At 46.5% G+C, this 19227-nt stretch overlaps 1 protein-coding gene across 2 annotated transcripts; it reads right to left on the minus strand.

Moving 5' to 3' along the window:
- Nucleotides 1-624: 624 nt before the first annotated feature.
- On the minus strand, nt 625-17374 carry LOC141270726 (uncharacterized). 2 transcript variants are annotated; one of them, XM_073680822.1, is made up of 4 exons: nt 17237-17364; nt 16928-17107; nt 16721-16844; nt 625-2468 (listed from the first exon to the last, which is right to left on the minus strand). In XM_073680822.1, the coding sequence occupies exons 1-4, from the start codon at nt 17312-17314 to the stop codon at nt 766-768; spliced, it is 2085 nt and encodes a 694-aa protein (XP_073536923.1). In that variant the 5' UTR covers nt 17315-17364; the 3' UTR covers nt 625-765. The 2 variants fall into 2 exon arrangements, with proteins under 2 accessions (XP_073536923.1, XP_073536924.1); XM_073680823.1 differs by lacking the exons at nt 16721-16844; nt 16928-17107 and having other exon boundaries at nt 629-2468; nt 17165-17374.
- Between the last annotated feature and the right edge of the window lie 1853 nt (nt 17375-19227).

Genomic DNA, 19227 nt, shown 5'->3' on the forward strand with positions numbered 1-19227 from the left:
CAGCTGCCGGAAGTCACTGCTCCCCACACCGGGTCTGTGTGCGCGGGCAGCAGTGACTTCACTCTCATTCATAGCCAACACACACAGGAGCCGCGCTGCGGCTGCTGGCGGCTATCTCCTGTGCCCGCTCATTAAAGGGCATGAATATTCACCCCCTCCCCACGCCCATGGGCGTGGAGAGAGGTTGAATATTCATGCCCTTCAACAGCGGGCACAGGAGATAGCTGGCAGCAGCAGGAGCCACAGCGCAGCTACACTGTATACCGCTATTAAGGAGCATGAATATTCAGTGCTCCCCACGCCCCATGGGCGTGCGGAGCAGTGAATATTCATTTTCTTTAGCAGCGTGGACAGTGTAGGCTGCAGTAGGCGGCTGCTGCCTCCTGTGCCCCGCTCCTCCACCGATACCGCTCCCCCCACACCACACATAAATATACCCCCCCAACATTCGGACTATAAGACGCACCCCCCATTTTCCTCCAAAATTTTGGAGGAAAAAAGTGTGTCTTATAGTCCGAAAAATACAGTAAGTGTATATGTTTATAATTTGGACACTAATTAGTTTTCAATAACAAATGGTCAATGGTAATTGTGTACAATAAAATAATTTACTGCTCTAAAGTGTTTTCCTTTTCTTATAGAAACTTTATTATAATTTGTATTTGTTTTGCATTTTGCCAACAAAACAATTAAAGAAATTGGCTACTTTTTTGTGTGCGTTTTCTGATGAGTAACAAGATTTCTTCTCTGATTAAAACATTTTCCTCAATTTGAACACAAAAATGACTTTTCCTTTTTTTCCTTTGTGTGAATCCTATAATGCATAGCAAGGCATGAATTACTATTGTAACCTTTCCCACATTCAGGACATGAAAATGGTTTCTGACCTGTGTGAATTCTCAGATGCCTAGTTAAAACAGATTTTCGTTTAAAAAATTTCCCACATTCGGAGCATGAAAACGCCTTGATGTCTGTGTGACTTATCTGATGTTTAACAAGACTTCCTTTATCTATAAAACATTTCCCACATTCTGAACATGAAAAAGGCTTCTCTCCTGTGTGACTTTTCTGATGTCTATTGAGAAGTGCTTTTTGGTTATAACATTTCCCACATTCTGAACATGAAAAGGGCTTCTCTCCTGTGTGAATTTTCTGATGCCTAATTAAAACTGATTTTTTAAAAAAAATAATCCCACATTCTGAACATGAAAAAGTCTTTTCTCCTGTGTGAATTCTCTGATGTCTATTGAGAAGTCCTTTTTGATTAAAACATTTACCACATTCTGAACATGAATATGGCTTCTCCCCTGTGTGACTTCCCTGGTGCCTAATTAAAAGTGATTTATTTTTAAAAAATTTCCCACATTCAGAGCATGAAAACGCCTTGTTGCCTGTGTGACTTACCTGATGTGAAACAAGACTTGTTTTATCTGTAAAACATTTCCTACATTCTGAACATGAAAAAGGCTTCTCCCCTGTGTGGATTTTCTGATGTCTAATAAGATTTGCTTTTTGGTTAAAACACTTCCCACATTCTGAACATGAAAAAGGTTTATCTCCTGTGTGGATTTTCTGATGTCTATCAAGAAATGCTTTTTGGTTAAAACGTTTCCCACATTCTGAGCAAGAAAATTTCTTATCCCCTCTGTGAATTCTCTGATGTTTAACAAGACAGTATTTCCAAGAATAACATTTCCCACATTCGGAACATAAAAAAGGCTTCTCTCCTGTGTGGCTTCTCAGATGTATAACAAGACATGATTTGGTATAGAAACATTTCCCACATTCTGAACATGAATATGGCTTCTCTCCTGTGTGACTTCTCAGATGTATAGCAAGACTTGTTTTCCGAGTAAAACATTTCCCACATTCTGAACATGAATATGGCTTCTCACCTGTGTGAATTCTCTGATGAATTGCAAGTCCTGATTTAATATTGAAACACTTCCCACATTCTGAGCAAGAAAATTGCTTATCCCCTCTGTGAATTCTCTGATGTGTAGCAAGAGAATATTTCCAAGAAAAACATTTCCCACATTCTGAACATAAAAATGGCTTTTCCCCTGTGTGAATTCTCAGATGTACAACAAGATTTGTTTTCCGATTAAAACATTTCCCACATTCTGAACATGAATATGGCTTCTCATCTATGTGAGTTCTCTGATGTATTACAAATCCTGATTTAGTATTGTAACATTTCCCACATTCTAAACATGAAAATGGTTTCTCCCCTATGTCAGCTATTTCATGTTCAACATCCCTTCTGTGACTTTTGTTTTGTATATTTGTTTTTGATGAAGCAGAAACAAGGACCTGTTGAAAACAATCAAATGACAGATTGTCTCTGAGAAGGTCTTGAGGTTTATCCGGTATAATGACATGTTCTTCACAAGTATTTGGTGTGATAAGATTATTTGCTAGAAAATCTGAAAATATCAGACATCCCTCTGAGCTCCTGGTACAGTCATCTGCCAAGAATAAAAATGATATTTTTCAGTAACATTGCATTGGAATAATATTACTACTTATATTATTATATACGTTATAGAATTTCCATACTGTAATAAAATTCAATTATTCACAGACTAAGTCAACAGACCACAAAAGAGGGACTAATATTTTATAGTGTTAAGCCACCAGGTTATGTCCTTTCAAAATTTCACTTCCCTATTATGGCCATGTTCATATTTCCCTGTGTCTGTCATGAATCGGTTCCAGCTACATGTTCAGAGGAGACTCATAAAAGAGTCTCAGTTTTTCATATTTCCCTGTGTCTGTCATGAATCGGTTCCAGTTACATGTTCAGAGGAGACTCATAAAAGAGTAATCCGTTTTATTAGGTGATTGCATCTCATACATTCTCTGGAAGGTACAAGCACTCTAATACAAAGCAAAGGACATTAGAGCAGGTTCATCATATACACAAGCCATACCAAGACAATCACTCTGCATCTCACCAATTTGTCAGTTACCGTATTTTTCTGACCATAAGACGCACTTTTTTCCCCCCAAATTTGGAAGGAAAATGATGGGTACGCCTTATGGTCCAAACCTTACTTTACCGGTGGTGGTGGAGCAAGGACCTGTGTCGGGCTGTCAGCGGCATCCAGCGGTGCGGCAGAGGAGCGTGTGCGGCTTCCGGTGGTCGCGGCCATCTTCCTGAGGCCGTAATCTACAGGAAAATGGCCGCTGGAGCTGGCGCATGCACCGACCGGGAGCTTCGTCGGCCATTTTCCTGTAGATCACAGCCTCAGGAAGATGGCCGCGGCCAACGGGAGCCGCACACGCTCCTCTGCCTCAACGCCGGACGCTGCTCACAGCCCGGCACAGGCCCCGGCTCCTCCTCCTCACCGCCGGAATCTGCTCACAGCCCGGCACAGGCCCCGGCTCCTCCACCTCATCACCGGACACCGCTTACAGCCAGGAGACAGACCCCAGCAGGAGACAGGCCCCAGTCAGACACCGATCCCGCAGCATTTCACCTCTTCTGCTGCTGTCGCCAGGTTCCTGAGGGAACAGAGGGACCTGTGATCCTGCTGCACCATCACCGCAACTCACAGCTGCTGTAGCACCGACTTCATGTATCCAGAGTCCGCAGAATTCCTCCACTTCCACAGGGCCAGTTTCCTGAAGGACCCTGCCTCCTGTGACCCTCGCTCCACCACCCCCCAGGTAAGATACCGTACCTATTCAGACTATAAGATGGACCCCCATCTTATAAAAAAATATTTTTTTTCCTATTTTCCACCCCAAAATTTGGGGTGTGTCTTATGGTCCGGTGCGTCTTATAGTCCGAAAAATACGGTAGATCACAAAAATAGCCCAACGCTGCAACCAATTTGTCAGGAACCGACACTACTGAGCCCACCAATTGTCAGGACAATCACACAAGTGATTGACAAATTATAAACGAGACAATGGCTACTATTGCTACTAGGCAGGTTATTGGGATCTTTTACAGTCAACATATAGTATATACACAGTGTGGTAGATCGGGTCACTTGTTTGCATTTAGAGGTAGACACAGGAACACTGTCTCTTTAAATCTTCTGTGGTTTAGTAAGGGAACTGCATAAACCATGGCAACATTAGCAAAATGAGCACAACCTTCCCGGCTTAACAGGAAAAAACAAAACATAACGTATGGCACAGTCCTTGTTGCTACAGGTAACTGCCAATTTCATGAACAAACAACCCAAGGTTTAGCTTTCCTTCACTTGACAAAAACAGCTCCAGAGCTTGTGCCTCCAGACCCACCCGACACCAAATGCTCCAAAAGGCTGGGAATTTATCCTCTGACCTCCTCCCTGTCTACAGGTGTTTAATCACCCTAGCACTAAAGATGGCTGTTTAACCCCTCATTCCTTTGTGTGCTGGAACCTTTTTCCTATGTTTAATTACTGGAACTAACAATCTCAGAGCTACATATCCCCCCTCCAGTACTTTGCAAGTGACTTTTGAACACTGTAGTGCGGCGGTGTTCACACTGTGCAGAAAGGAGGCAGTGACCCAAGGAAGGCTTTATTCAGCAAAACTCACACTTCAAAGCAAAAGCTGTCCTCCGGATCGCAGCCAGGATATCCACACAGTTCGTATAACCCTGTTGCCGTGGGAGACGGCCACGCCGTGTCACTCAGGTTGCGTCAGATGCAGTGCCTTCACAGGCCTGTGTTCTGACTCACACAAGCTTGCAGAGCTTTCCTGCTATGCTGCTAGCAATCCCTACACTGACACACCCAAATCTTCACTGCAGGTTTTTAGAGGGAATCTGTGGCCATGAGCGACTTGTAAGACCCGGGCTGGAGGGAGTGGACCGCCCCACTGCCTTCCTGTAGTCCACTCCAAGAATAAAAGCCCATGCCGGGTTTTCTTAAATCCAACTTAGCCAAATAGCTTGACTAAGTTCAAACTTTACTTTTACTCTGCACTGCAATCACAGCTGTGTCTGTAATAGCAATGCACTCCAGCGGGTTCAAAATTCTTCTATGCGAATCCTGGGGAATACATACCGTCCCTCACATATGATCCCTCTCACTGCCTCACATTTCCCCCTTCTCTGTTCAAACTTGTGGGGTTGAACACTTGTCACCATACAGGGTGCCCGTGACAGGGCATCCGCATTTCCCTGCGACTTTCCAGCACGATGTTCCACTGAAAAACTAAAATTTTATAGGGATAAGAACCATCTGGTGACTCGCATATTCCTCTCCTTTGCGTTTCTCATCCAGACAAGGGGCGAATGGTCCGTAACTAAGCGAAACTGTCATCTGAGCAAATAATAGCGTAGGGACTCCAAGGCCCACTTAATTGCCAAGCACTCCTTCTCCACTACGCTATAATTTTTCTCTGCCAGGGTAAGTTTCCTGCTCAAGTAGGTGACCGGATGTTCTTCTCCATTCACCTCTTGCAACAGTACTGCTCCTAGGCCTACCTCTGAGGCATCCGTTTGTACGATGAAGCCTCTTTTTGAAGTTGGGGCTAGTGAGGTACGGCTGTCAGCACAATGCCAACTTAATGGCCTGGAATGCTTCCTCCGCCTGAGGGATCCACTGAATCATGACTGACTTCTTCCCCTTTAGGAGATCGGTCAGGGGTGCCGATCTCCCAGCAAAATTAGGTATAAACCGGCGGTAGTACCCAATGATGCCGAGAAATGCTCTGACCTGTTTGGTAGTTAAAGGCCTGGGCCAGTTTTGAATGGCCTCAATCTTGTTTACTTGGGGTTTGATAACCCCACGGCCAATCACGTACCCTAAGTATCGGGCTTCCTCGAGATCTATCACACATTTTTTGGGGTTCGCTGTTAACCCCGCGACACTGAGTGAATCCAGCACCGCTTGTACCTGGGACAGGTGGGTATGTCAGTCGGTACTAAAGATGATTATATCATCTAAATATGCCGACGCATACTTCTGATGAGGCTCTTATATTATGTCCATCAACCTCTGGAAGGTGGCCGGGCCCCATGTAAACCAAAAGGCAGGATGACATAGTGATAGAGGCCCTCTGGTGTTACTAAGGCGGTCTTTTCTTTTGCCGATTCTGTCAGTGGCACCCTTAGTGAGATCGAGCGTGGTGAAGTACTGGGCCTGTCCCAGTCTCTCGATCAGCTCGACTACCCAAGGCATTGGATAAAGGTCAAATTTTGACACCTCATTTAATTTACGGAAAATCTTAATGACCCGTCTGGCTTCGGACTCCGCACAATGGGGCTAGCCCACTCACTCCTAGATTCCTCGCTGACTCCTAACTGGAGCATTTGTTTCACTTCAGCCGCAATGGCTTGCCTCTGGGCTTCAGGTACACGGTACGGTTTCATCCGCACCCTCAACCGAGGTTCGGTGACAATATCCTGTTGGATGACAGAGGTGCAGGCAGGTAGTTCGGAGAATACATCAGTATTCTGCTGCACTAACCTCCGAGCATCCCGCCACTGCTGTTTGGTGAGAGCGTCACTTATCTTTACCTCTCCTCCGGTCTCCTCCTGAGCTGGATTTGGAGGGTCCACAGACGAAATGAACGGAGTCACATCCGTAATCATACATTCCTGGTCTTTCCAGGCTTTTGGCAATGATATGATACAACTGTTCGGGTTTGCTCTTACCGGGTTGGTACACTCTTTAATTTACCTCCCCCACCTTTTCCCGGACTTCATATGGCCCTTGCCACTTGGCCAAGAGTTTACTCTCTGCAGTGGGCACTAACACCAATACCCGATCCCCTTCTTTAAAGGACCTGACTGTGGCCTTTCTATTATATGCTCGGCTCTGTGCTGCCTGAGCATCCAGGAGATGTTCCTTTACTATGGGCATGACAGCCGCGATCGGGTCCTGCATACTTGCCACATGTTCTATTACACTCCTATGTAGGGTAGGTTCCTGTTCCCATGTCTCTTTGGCTATGTCCAGCAGACCCCCTAGGATGCCTGCCATGCAGTAACTCAAAGGGCGAAAACCCTGTGGAAGTCTGTGGTACCTCACGGACAGCGAACATTAAATAAGCAGTAACATGTCCCAATCCCTCCTGTCCTTGGAAACCATCTTTTTTAACATGGACTTGAGGGTTTTATTGAACCGTTCTACTAACCCGTCGGTCTGTGGGTGGTACACCGACGTGCGCAACTGTTTTATTTTTAGCAGCTGGCACAGCTCCGTCGTCACCTTGGACATAAAAACATAAAAGGAGTCCCCTGATCAGTCAGGATATCCTTAGGTAGCCCAAGGCGAAAGAACATGGCAAACAGCTCCCGCACAATAAGTTTAGCCAAGGTGTAGCGTAGCGGAGTGGCCTCTGGGTAACGGGTGGCATAATCGACGACCACAAGTATACGTTGGTGGCTACAAGCGGACTTTACAATGGGCCCCACCAAATCCATCGCAATCCGTTCAAAAGGTACTTCTATAACTGGCAGAGGTACCAATGGGCTACGGAAGCTTGCGGCGGGTGTGGTCAGCAGACATTCCGGGCAACATTCGCAGTACCTCTGGACCTCAGCATAAATCCCAGGCCAAAAGAACCACTGCAATATACATTCTTGCATCTTTTTAACCCCTAAGTGTCCACCCAGCAGGTGTGCATGGGCCATCTCTAGCACCGTCCGACGGTACGACTGAGGCAACACTAGTTGCTCCATGACCTCATCCCGGATTTTGTCAACCCTATAAAGTAACATTTGTTTGACCGCCATGCGCGGAAAGACAGACTCTGCTCCCGGTTGCTGAGCCACCCCATTTACCTCTATTACCCCTTCCCGGGCTCGGGTCAGGGTAGGATCCTGTAGCTGAGCTGTTCCAAACGCTCCCATGGATACTTCCAGCTCTGGGATCAATGGGGTCTCCTCGACATCTCCTGCCAACACCTCTAGGGGAAACCTATCGGGTTCACACTCTATCCCTAGGTTGGCGACCCCTACGGCAGGTATTCCTGACTCAGGATCTTCGGGTTCGGGTTCTTTATTCTGGGAGGGTTAATTTTACTCTCCCACAAGGACCAAAACAGTGGCAAATCTCTTCCCAGCACAGTCCTGTAAGGAAGAGTCTTTACCATTCCCACCACATGTTCAACCTCTCCACACGGAGTGGAAAACGTAACGGCGGAGTTCGCCATGTATGCACACAACCCCGACTTTACCCCCAGTGGGTTCTAATCCCGAGATCAATGACCCATGGACTAGGGTCACTAGGCTCCCAGAGTCCAAGAGAGCCTCCGCTCGATGTCCACTGACGCGCACTTGGCACAGATGGGGTTTGCTTGTTGGACCTACAGGGTCCGAGGTGTCGACGGTCCGGGCATACATAGACTACCTGCGGTTCAACAGTCAGGGGACAGTTGGCAGCCATATGTCCTGGCCCCTGGCATCGCCAGCATCTAATAGTCCTGGAGGTTGATTTAGGGGAAGCTGGTCTCCTGACACCTTCACACAGGGGTACCCCCTCAGTATGGGCTCGGTGCTGACTGTCCCCATCAGAGGGATGTGGCTCTTTCCAAGACTCCCGGGTTTGCAGGGGCTGGCGTGCCATTCACATTGGGGCAGAGTCCCGTACAAAGTCCTGGGTGGCCATATATTGCTCAATCAGGCTAACAACCTGGTCCTGGTTACCCGGGTCCCTTTGCCCCACCCAACGTTGTATAGCGGTTGGCAGTTCTCACAAGCCGGTTGTCCACCATCCTCTCTACCATCTGGGACGGAGTCAAGGTCTGAGGCTGGAGCCACTTTTTAACCAGCTGTAGCAAGTCATATGCATGAGACCTGGCGGGTCGGGACTCTGCAAAGGACCACTGGTACACACATTGGGCTCGCACATAGGTATTAACCCCCAGTCGGGCAAGGATCTCACCTTTTAGCTTCCCATAGTCCTGGGCATCCTCCCAACTGAGGTCAAAGTAGGCCTTCTGCGCATCGCCCGTCAGGAACGGAGCCACCACTTCAGCCCACTAGCCGGCTGGCAGGTTTTCCCGCTCCGCTGTGCGCTCATAAACAGTGAGGAAGGCTTCCACCTCGTCCTCTGGATTCAGCTTCTTTAATGCGGAAAGTACCATGTCCAGGGCCTCACGATGTTCCTGAGTCGGTGACATCTCTCTCAGAGCCGCAGTCTGCTGCACAATCGGTTCATTAGTGCGCTGCTGCTGCTGAGTGTATATATATATATATATATATATATATATATATATGTATATGTGTGTGTGTATGTGTGTATGTATATGTGTGTATATATATATATATATATATATATATATATATATATATATATGTATATATATGTATATATATGTATATATGTATGTATGTATATGTATGTGTATATATATATATATATATATATATATATATATATATATATATATATATATATATATATATATATATATATATATATATATATATATATATATATATATATATATATATATATATATATATATATATATATATATAATGGCTGCCGGTCAGGTTTTTGAGGGTGGATATGTATCACCGAGGTTGGTAGCTTCGGTGATGTAGAACCGGGAAAGCATGCTCCAGCACGTTTAGTGTTGAGAGGGTTAATAGGATGTATCAGGGCCGGTTTTTACGAGCAGTCATAAGAGATACGTGGGAATGACTTCTCACATATCCCCACCCCGGGGCCAGGTTTTGTGTAAATAAAATGAAGACCAAATGTCTCATTCAGAGGCTGCATCTGGATATGGGTGAATCTCCAGAGGGTTGGTCTGTGTTAGGACTTAAGGACTGGACACTAACCCTAGCGGGTGAAAGCAACGTTGTATGGACATTTTACTTTGTGTTTTGACTTTGTGCTGGAAAAGGCTGGGGTTTTTTTTTTGCTTCCTGAGCGGTTTATGCGGTTTAATAAATCAGCCTGGATTTCACTGAAAATGCTTCTGTGCCTACCTCAACCGCAGCCAAGTGAGTACCAAACCCTACAATTGGTGCTAGAAGCAGGGGCACGAATCCCAAGGGGCAGTGTGACTGCTATAGAAAAGCAGTGTGACTGCTGTAGAAAACAGTTTATGTCCTGGGTGAAGGCCGCCAGCCAGCAAGGGTCCGGTAACATGGAGGAGTTGAAAAAGCAACTGGTGCGCAGAATCAACAGCAGCAGCAGATGGAACTGCTAGCCGAGGTCATCTGTGGCAGGGCAATCGCCCCACCCCCAACTCCAGGTGACAACTCTCACATGAGGAAAACTTTAAGAAGAGCATTACAAAAGATGACCATGGGTGATGACGTTGAGGCATTCCCGACGGTCTTTGAGAGGGTGGCAGAGCGAGAGAAATTGCCTGTGGATAGTGGGCAGAGGTTTTGGCACCATATTAAACAGGCGAGCCACAGAAAGCCTATTATGACTTGGCCTTGCAGGACGCAAAAGAGTATGCCAAATTTAAAAAGGAGATCTTGGTGTGCTTAGGAGTGACTCTGTCAGGGCGCAATGGGTGCACCACTGGGCCTATTGCTGTGACAAACTTCCCCGGTCCCAAATGTTCGACCTCCTACACCTGGTCCAAAAGTGGTTGCAACCTGAATCTTCCTCCCCAGCGCAGATGGTGGAGAAGGTCGTCATGGACAGATTCATACATTCCCTTCCGAGAGCGGTGCCAACCTGGGTGGCCCAGGGAGATCCCCGTACTGCCGATGACCTGGTGGGGTTGGTGGAAAGGTACCAGGCGGTAGAGAGTTCCTTGGGGAAGCCAGAGGTCGTAGCGTTTCCATACTGGGGTTCCCAAAAAGGGGCGGACACCCAAAAGATGGGAAGTAGAGCCACATCTGGGGGACGTCCTAGAGCCCAGGAGGGTTCGGAGTTGCTGCCAAAGGTTCCGCACAATAGCATAGTATGTTGGAGATGTCACTCCCCAGACCACATAGCCACCCGTTGCCCCATGACCAACGAGCCAATGAACTGCAGCACAGGACGGCGCTGCTCGTACTTTGCATATCCTGCCTGCCATAGTTCCTCATCGGCTGGTTCCAGGGAAAAAGGTCAGCGTCGGTTGTACCCATGGAGACGCTAAGGACTACCCTGTGGCCAAAGTGGTCATAGACACACACTGTGGCACCAAGTCCCATGAGGTGGGTGTAGTCAAGGACCTGTTGCACCCTGTGATAATAGGGTGGGACTTTGCCTTGTTTTGGGACTTGTGGGAGAAAGTGAGGAAGCCAGGTTGTCCGAAAAACAAACAGGTCGCTCCTAAAGAAACCTCATCACAGGCCGCCGCCGCCTGGTTTCCTTTTTGTGTGCTTGTTGGGGATGAGGATGAGGCAGCATCCCCGGAGGTTAACATCCCTGAGCTGGAGGTGTCCGGGGTAAACTTTGGAAATGCCTAGCTCATAGACTTGACTCTAAAAGGGGCGTTTAAAAATGTCACTGTCCTGAATGGTGTTGCTCAGGAGCCGGGGGCTGACACCCAATATAAGTACTTTGCTGTAAATGAGGAGTTACTATATTGGGTCACTAAGCTCAAAGGGGATGTAATCAATCAGTTACTGGTGCCAGGGTCGTACAGGTGCAGGGTGTTAGATATGCCCCATACACATGTGTTGGAGGGTCATCTGGGAGTAGAGAAAAACCCAGGAAAGGATCCTCCAGAATTTATATTGGCCCTGTCGTCACCGAGAAATTGTAAATTATTTTAGGTCATGTCCCATCTGCCAGCTGACCTCCCCGGTGGCCCACTTCCGTAGCCCCTTAATGCAGTTGCCAATCATTGAGGCGCCATTTGATCGCATGGCCATGGATCTAGTGGGTCCCCTGGTAAAGTCCGCCAGAGGACACCAGTATATCCTGGTGGTACTAAACTATGCTACACGATATCCGGAGGCTGTGTCATTACGTAACTCCTCTGCCAAATGTATAGCCCGGGAGTTGGTCCACATCTTCTCTAGAACGCGGTTGCCTAAGGAGATCCTAACAGACCAAGGAACCCCATTTATGTCAAGGGTGATAAGGGAGTTATTCAATACCCTGAAAATCAAACAACTCAGGACCTCAGTCTACCACCCCCAGACAGATGGCTTAGTGGAGAGGTTTAATAAAACCTTGAAGGCTTTGTTAAAAAAGGTCTTAGAGAAAGACGGCCAGGACTGGGACTTTCTACTGCCATACCTTCTGTTCTCAATTAGAGAAGTTCCACAGGCCTCTACAGGGTTCTCCCCATTTGAGCTGTTATATGACCGACACCCCCGCAGACTCTTGGACATAGCAAAGGAGACCTGGGAGTCGGAGTCTACACCCTACAGGAGTGTAATCAAACATGTGGCCCAGATGCAAGAGAGGATTGCAGAGGTGATGCCCATTGTGAAAGAACACCTCCTCAAAACACAAGAGGCACAGTCGAGGGTGTATAATAGATTGGCGAGGGTAAGGCACCTCAACCCTGGGGATCGGGTACTACGGTGGAGAGCAAATTCCTGGCCAAGTGGCAGGGCCCCAACGAAGTGTTTGAAAAGGTTGGCGATGTCAAGTATAGGGTCCACTAGCCCTACCAGGTGTACCACGTCAACCTGATTAAGCCAAGGCAAGACAGGGAGCCTGAGGAAGCTCCGTGTTTGGTGTCGAAGACTGAAACCAACGTGGAGGAAGTCAAGGTGGCAGAGTCGCTGTCCCGAGCCCAGAAGCAACAATGCCGAGAGTTGCTGCTGCAGAACAGGGACCCCTTCTCGAATCTATCGGGACGTACTTAGGACATAGAGCATGAGGTGCTTACGGAGCCTCATGTCCGAGTGAATATGAAGCCATATCGGATTCCTGAAGCCAGCCGATTGGTAATCTCGATGGAGGTGAAGCGCATGCTGAATCTAGGGGTCATCGAAGAGTCCAAGAAAGGCTGGTCCAGTCCCACAGTCTTGGTGCCGAAACCAGATGGAGAATGGCGGTTATGCAATGAATATAAGAAACTGAATGAGGTTTCTAAGTTTGATTCGTACCCAATGCCCAGGGTAGATGAACTAATTGAAAGGATAGAGCTGGCCAGGTACATTACCACCTCTGACCTCACAAAAGGGTACTGGCAGATTCCTATGTACCAAGAGGCCAAGGAGAAGACGGCCGTTTCAACGCCAGATGGGTGTTTCCATTACATCAGGATGCCATTTTGGTTGCAAGAAGCACCAGCTACCTTGCAGAGAGCCATTGACCGGATCCTAGATCCCCACAAGAAGTCTGCAGCGGCCTACCGGGATGATATCGGGATCTAAAGCCAAGATTGGGGTAGCCATCTGAGCAAAGTCCAGGCGATTTTCAATGCTCTACGGAAGGCAGAGTTTTCCATCAACCCAAAGAAATGTGCCATGGGCATGGAGGAGGCCAGATATTTGGGCTATGTCATAGATAGAAACGTGATAAAGCCCCAAACAAATAAAACTGACACTATCCTGGGTTGACCACAACCTTTCTCAAAAAAGCAGGTCAGAGAGTTCCTGGGCATCATGGGCTACTACCGGCGGTTCATCCCTAACTTCGTCATGACAGTCGCCCCTTTGACAGACCTCAGAAAGTAAACAAAATCGGCTATGGCTAAGTGGTCTCCAGAAACTGAGACGGCCTTCCAGGAAGTCAAGCAAGCCCTGTGTAAACAGCCGGTGTTGGTGGCACCGGATTTCTCGAAGGAGTTTGTGGTCCAGACGGATGTGTCAGATGTCGGGCTGGGTGCTCTCTTATCACTGCACACATGAAAAAAATAAACACTTCTACTCACCTTCCTTCCCTCTGCTCCAGCGCTGCTTCCAGTTCTGCCAGCAGCTCACCTCAGCATCTGAGCAGTGCATGACGTCATTGCCATGCGCCCTCAGACGCTGAGGTGAGCTGCGGGAATATTCATTCCTCTCCATGTCGGGACTATGGGAGTGGAGAAGAGTGAATATTCATTTTCTTTAATAGCGCACACTGTAGCCGCAGCCGTCGGCATTCCTACTGCGGTTCAACTATCCTCTGTGCCCACTACTAAAGAGAATGAATATTCACTCTTCTCCACGCCCATAGTAATCGAGAAGAGTGAATATTCATACTCTATAATAGCGGGCACAGAGTATAGCTGAACAGCAGCAGGAAGCCGGCGACTGACAAGGTGAGCTATTAAAGAAAATGAATATTCACTCCTCTCCACTCCCATGGGCGTGGGGAAGAGTCAATATTAATCCTCTTTAGCAGCTGGCATATGTGGTAGCTGCAGCAGCCAGCTAACGCCTATGCCCCGCTCCTCCACTGCCGCAACCCCCCCTACCACCACCCCCCAACAGACGATATTGATTTTGAATGTTGGTTGTGCTCGTGGTAGCATGAGACGGACTCTACAACCCACAGAAGTTGCTCAGGTGGTGCAGCTCATCCAGGATGGCACATCAATGCGAGCTGTGGCAAGAAGGTTTGCGGTGTCTGTCAGCGTAGTGTCCAGAGGCTGGAGGAGCTACCAGGAGACAGGCCAGTATATCAGGAGACATGGAGGGGGCCGTAGGAGGGCAACAACCCAGCAGCAGGACCGCTACCTCTTCCCTTGTGCAAGGAGGAACAGGAGGAGCACTGCCAGAGCCCTGCAAAATGGCCTCCAGCAGGCCACAAATGTGCATGTGTCTGCACAAACGGTTAGAAACCGACTCCATGAGGGTGGTATTAGGGCCCGACGTCCACAGATGGGGGTTGTGCTCACAGCCCAACACCGTGCAGGACGCTTGGCATTTGCCACAGAACACCAGGATTGGCAAAGTCGCCACTGGCGCCCTGTGCTCTTCACAGATGAATGCAGGTTCACACTGAGCACATGTGACAGACATGACAGAGTCTGGAGACACCATGGAGAGCGATCTGCTGCCTGCAACATCCTTCAGCATGACCAGTTTGGCAGTGGGTCAGTAATGGTGTGGGGTGGCATTTCCTTGGAGGGCCGCACAGCCCTCCATGTGCTCGCCAGAGGTAACCCGACTGCCATTAGGTACCGAGATGAGATCCTCAGACCCCTTGTGAGACCATATGCTGGTGTGGTTGGTCCTGGGTTCCTCCTAATGCAGGACAATGCCAGACCTCATGTGGCTGGAGTGTGTCAGCAGTTCCAGCAAGATGAAGGCATTGAAGCTATGGACTGGCCCGCCCATTCCCCAGACCTGAATCCGATTGAGCACATCTAGGACATCATGTCTCGCTCCATCCACCAATGTCACGTTGCACCACAAACTGTCCAGGAGTTGGCGGATGCTTTAGTCCAGGTCTGGGAGGAGATCCCACAGGAGACCATCCGCAACCTCATCATGAGCATGCCCAGGCGTTGTATGGCGGTCATACAGGAACGTGGAGGCCACACACAATAGTGAGCCTCATTTTGACTTGTTTTAAGGACATTACATCAAAGTTGGATCAACCTGTAGTGTTTTTTTCCACTTTCATTTTGGGGGTGACGCCAAATTCAGGCCTCCATTGGTTAATAAATTTGATTTCTATTGATGATTTTTGTGTGATTTTGTCGTCAGCACATTCAACTTTGTACAGAACAAAGTATTCAATGAGAATATTTCATTCATTCAGATCTAGGATGTGTCATTTGAGTGTTCCCTTTATTTTTTTGAGGAGTGTATATAATATAATATATATATATATATATATAGTAAGATGGCTGGCAGTCGGGATCTTGAGGGGAGATATGTATCAGCGAAGTTGGTAGCTTCGGTGATGTAAAACAGGGTAAAGCATGCTCCAGCAAGTTTAGTGCTGAGAGGGTTAATAAGGCGTATCAGGGCCGGATTTTACGAGCAGTCAAAAGAGATGGGTGGGAATGACTGCTCACATATCCCCACCCCGGGGCGTGGTTTTGTGTAAATAAAATGGAGACCAAATGTCTCATTCAGAGGCTGTGTCTGGAGATGTGTGGCTCTCTAGATGGTTGGTCTGTGTTAGGACCTAAGGACTGGACACTAACCCGCAATGTTGTATGGAAATTTTACTGTGTGCTTCCACTTTGTGCCGGAAAAGGCTGTTTTCTTGTTTTGCTTCCTGAGCGGGTTTATGCTGTTTAATAAAGCAGCCTGAATTTCACTGAACACGCTTCTGTGCCTACCTCAACCGCAGCCGAGTGAGTACCAAACCCTACAATATATATATAGTATATAGTCGAATATAAGCCGAGGAGGGGCTTTTTCAGCAGGAAAAGTGTGCTGAAAAAGTCGTCTTATACTCGAGTATATATGGTCATGAGTCTAATAAATTTCAGATGGAAATGTGAAAGTGTCTCTAATAAATTGGACATTCAGTGTATAATACTGGGAGATAAAACAAAACTGAACACAAGACCTTCACAGCCTTCCACACATCATAGAGGAAATCTTATGACACCTTCTCTCCATCTACCTGATGATTCTGAGGAACATCGGGATCTTCTTGTTTACAGTCTAGTAGAAGAAGAGGACGGGGACATCTCTCTGGTGTTGTCCTCTTACTGGATAGAACTGGAGGACACACATACAGGGACTGAATTCATGATTTATATCCCACCAAGGACAACATCTGCAAGGAGTTTGTATGTTCTCCCAGTGTTTGAATGGCTTTCCTCCGGGTTCTCCGGTTTCCTCCCACACTCCAAAGACATACTGATAGGGAATCTAGATTGTGAGCCCCAATGGGGACAGTGCCCATAATGTCTATAAAATTGTCTGAATTGTAAAGAGCTGCGGAATATGTTGGCACTATATAAATAAAAAGATTATTATTATTATAGGCCTTATGCATTTAGTCCTGTCTATTACCTGGTGATGTGAGGGGCTGGGGAACCTCCATCATGACGTCCTTGTACAGATCTTTGTGTCCTTCTAAATACTCCCACTCCTCCATGGAGAAATAGACGGTGACATCCTGACATCTTATAGAAACCTGACACATACAATGATACCGTCATCCCCCCGATCCCTTCATAGCGTTACTGTATAATGTCCCAGCATTCCCAGCAGTGTCACCTCTCCAGTCAGCAGCTCAATCATCTTGTAGGTGAGTTCTAGGATCTTCTGGTCATTGATGTCCTCATGTATCAGGGGGTGAGGTGGAGGCCCTGTGATTGGGCTCCGGGGTCTTCCCCATCCCTCAGACACAGGGTCCTGACAGCGCTCACTAGAGGTCTTCTTCACTACTGTGTAATCCTGGTTATGGAGAGACACATTAATAAATCTCACTACAGACATTTCCAGAGTCCTCACCTCTCCAGTTCTGTGCATCTGTTATTCCCATAGATAAGAATGATGTAATGTGACGTCATCAGAATCTCTCACCTCTCCAGTAAGCCGGAAGAGGATCTCTAGGGTGAGGTGTAATATCCTCTCCGCCATCTTGTCCCTGTCCCTATCCATCCTTGATGGTCAATCAGGAAAATTCTCTTATATAGAAGATCTCCACTGAGAGGATCCGATATTGTAGGGACCTGAATGGGGAGAAGATGACGATGTAACATCATAAAGATCCCATGTAAGAAATCTCCGGAGCTGTTACCGGCTTCACATGATCACTACATCCAGTCATGGCCCCGTCCTGCCCCCGGTATAACACAATCCAATTATAGTCACATATAGAGATTTATCACATATCTCCAATAGAACATGAAAAACAAAAAAACAAATCTAAAAGAAAAAAAAAATAAAACATTTAAACTAAATCCTGATATATGGCCTGTGAGACAGTGAGGGGAATCATATGCGAGGGCCGTTATGTATCCCCCCTAAGATGCACATAGAGGCATATTTAAACCGCTGGAGTGCATTGTAGTCAGAGCCGCAGCTGTGGTTACAATGCAAAATAAAAGATTGGAATGGTCAAGCTATTTGACCAGGTCAAATTTAGGAAAACCTGATACGGGCTTTTATTTTTGGAGAGATCTAGAGGATTGGTAGTGGGATGGGTCTCTCCCTTCAGTCCGGGTCTTACAAGTGGAACATGGCCACATTTTTCATTTAAGCCTGCAGAAAAGGTTTGGGCTTGTGTTTGGTCTGCAGGCTTGAGAGCAGGAGCTCTCTGCAGTACAGGTCTGTGTGAGACTGAACACAGGCCAGAGGAAACAAAGCCATCGACGCACCCACGAGAGATACGGTGGTGTCGTCGCCTACGGCAGTGGAGTATTAAGGACTGTTTGGACGATCCAGCTGCTATCCGGAGAATAACATTTGGCTGTAAGCCACAATCCTCAATATTAACAGAAATAAACTCTTGAAAGAGATCACTCTGTGTGTAATGACTCTATATGATATGAGTTTCACTTTTTGTATTGAAGAACTGAAATAGAATATCATCAAAAAGTTAATTTAATTTAGTGAGATGCACCTGTAGCTCATACTCAATCCAAGCAACCCATTCCTGGACCATACATAAACAACATAACTTATCATTTAATGATTTAATATACATTTTCTTTATCCATATAAGGCTCAGTATAAGACATTCAGTGATAGAGATGTTATTAACCCCTTTTCAACCCAAGGTGGTTTGCACGTTAATGACCAGAAAACCAAGCAATGTGAACTGAGGTCTAAGATGGTACACATGCAAGAAAGAGGAGCATGTTCACACTAGCAAAAAGAAGCAAAACCTACAAAAGACAAAAAATATATCTCATACCCTACCATCATGATATATAAATGTAAAGCAAGGTTGCATATTAAATATAGGGTACTTAGTGAACTATTTTTGATCAAAAAAAGTATACAAGCCGTCCCACCAGCGACAAGGTGACCCTAAATTGGGACGGTACCTACACTGTCTATATTAAAAACCTTACTGTATATCAAAGTTGAAGTAATGCATATAAAAGGGTAGACAAATAGGACCGGGTCCCAACTCCAGACCACCTAGGCCCGTGGTAAGCTACATATATACTAATCAGCTCAACAAATGTAAACTTTGCTTTACATTTATATATAATGATGGTAGGGTATGAGATATATTTTTTGTCTTTTGTAGGTTTTACGTTAATGACCAGGCCAATTTTTACAATTCTGACCACTGTCACTTTATGAGGTAATTACTCTGGAACGCTTCAACGGATCCCCCTGATTCTGAGTTTGTTTTTGGTTACATATTGTATTTCATGATTGTGGTAAGATTTCTTCGATGTCACTTGCGTTTATTTGTGAAAAAAATGGAAATTTGGAGAAAATTTTGAAAATTTAGCAATTTTCAAAATTTTAATTTTTATGCCCTTAAATCTGAGAGATACGTCACACAAAAGAGTTAATAAATAACATTTCCCACATGTCTACTTTACATCAGCACA

The sequence above is a fragment of the Phyllobates terribilis genome, unplaced genomic scaffold, assembly GCF_046119375.1.
Source record: "Phyllobates terribilis strain yellow unplaced genomic scaffold, ASM4611937v1 Scaffold_5__5_contigs__length_657084704, whole genome shotgun sequence".
Classification (NCBI taxonomy): Eukaryota; Metazoa; Chordata; class Amphibia; order Anura; family Dendrobatidae; genus Phyllobates; species Phyllobates terribilis.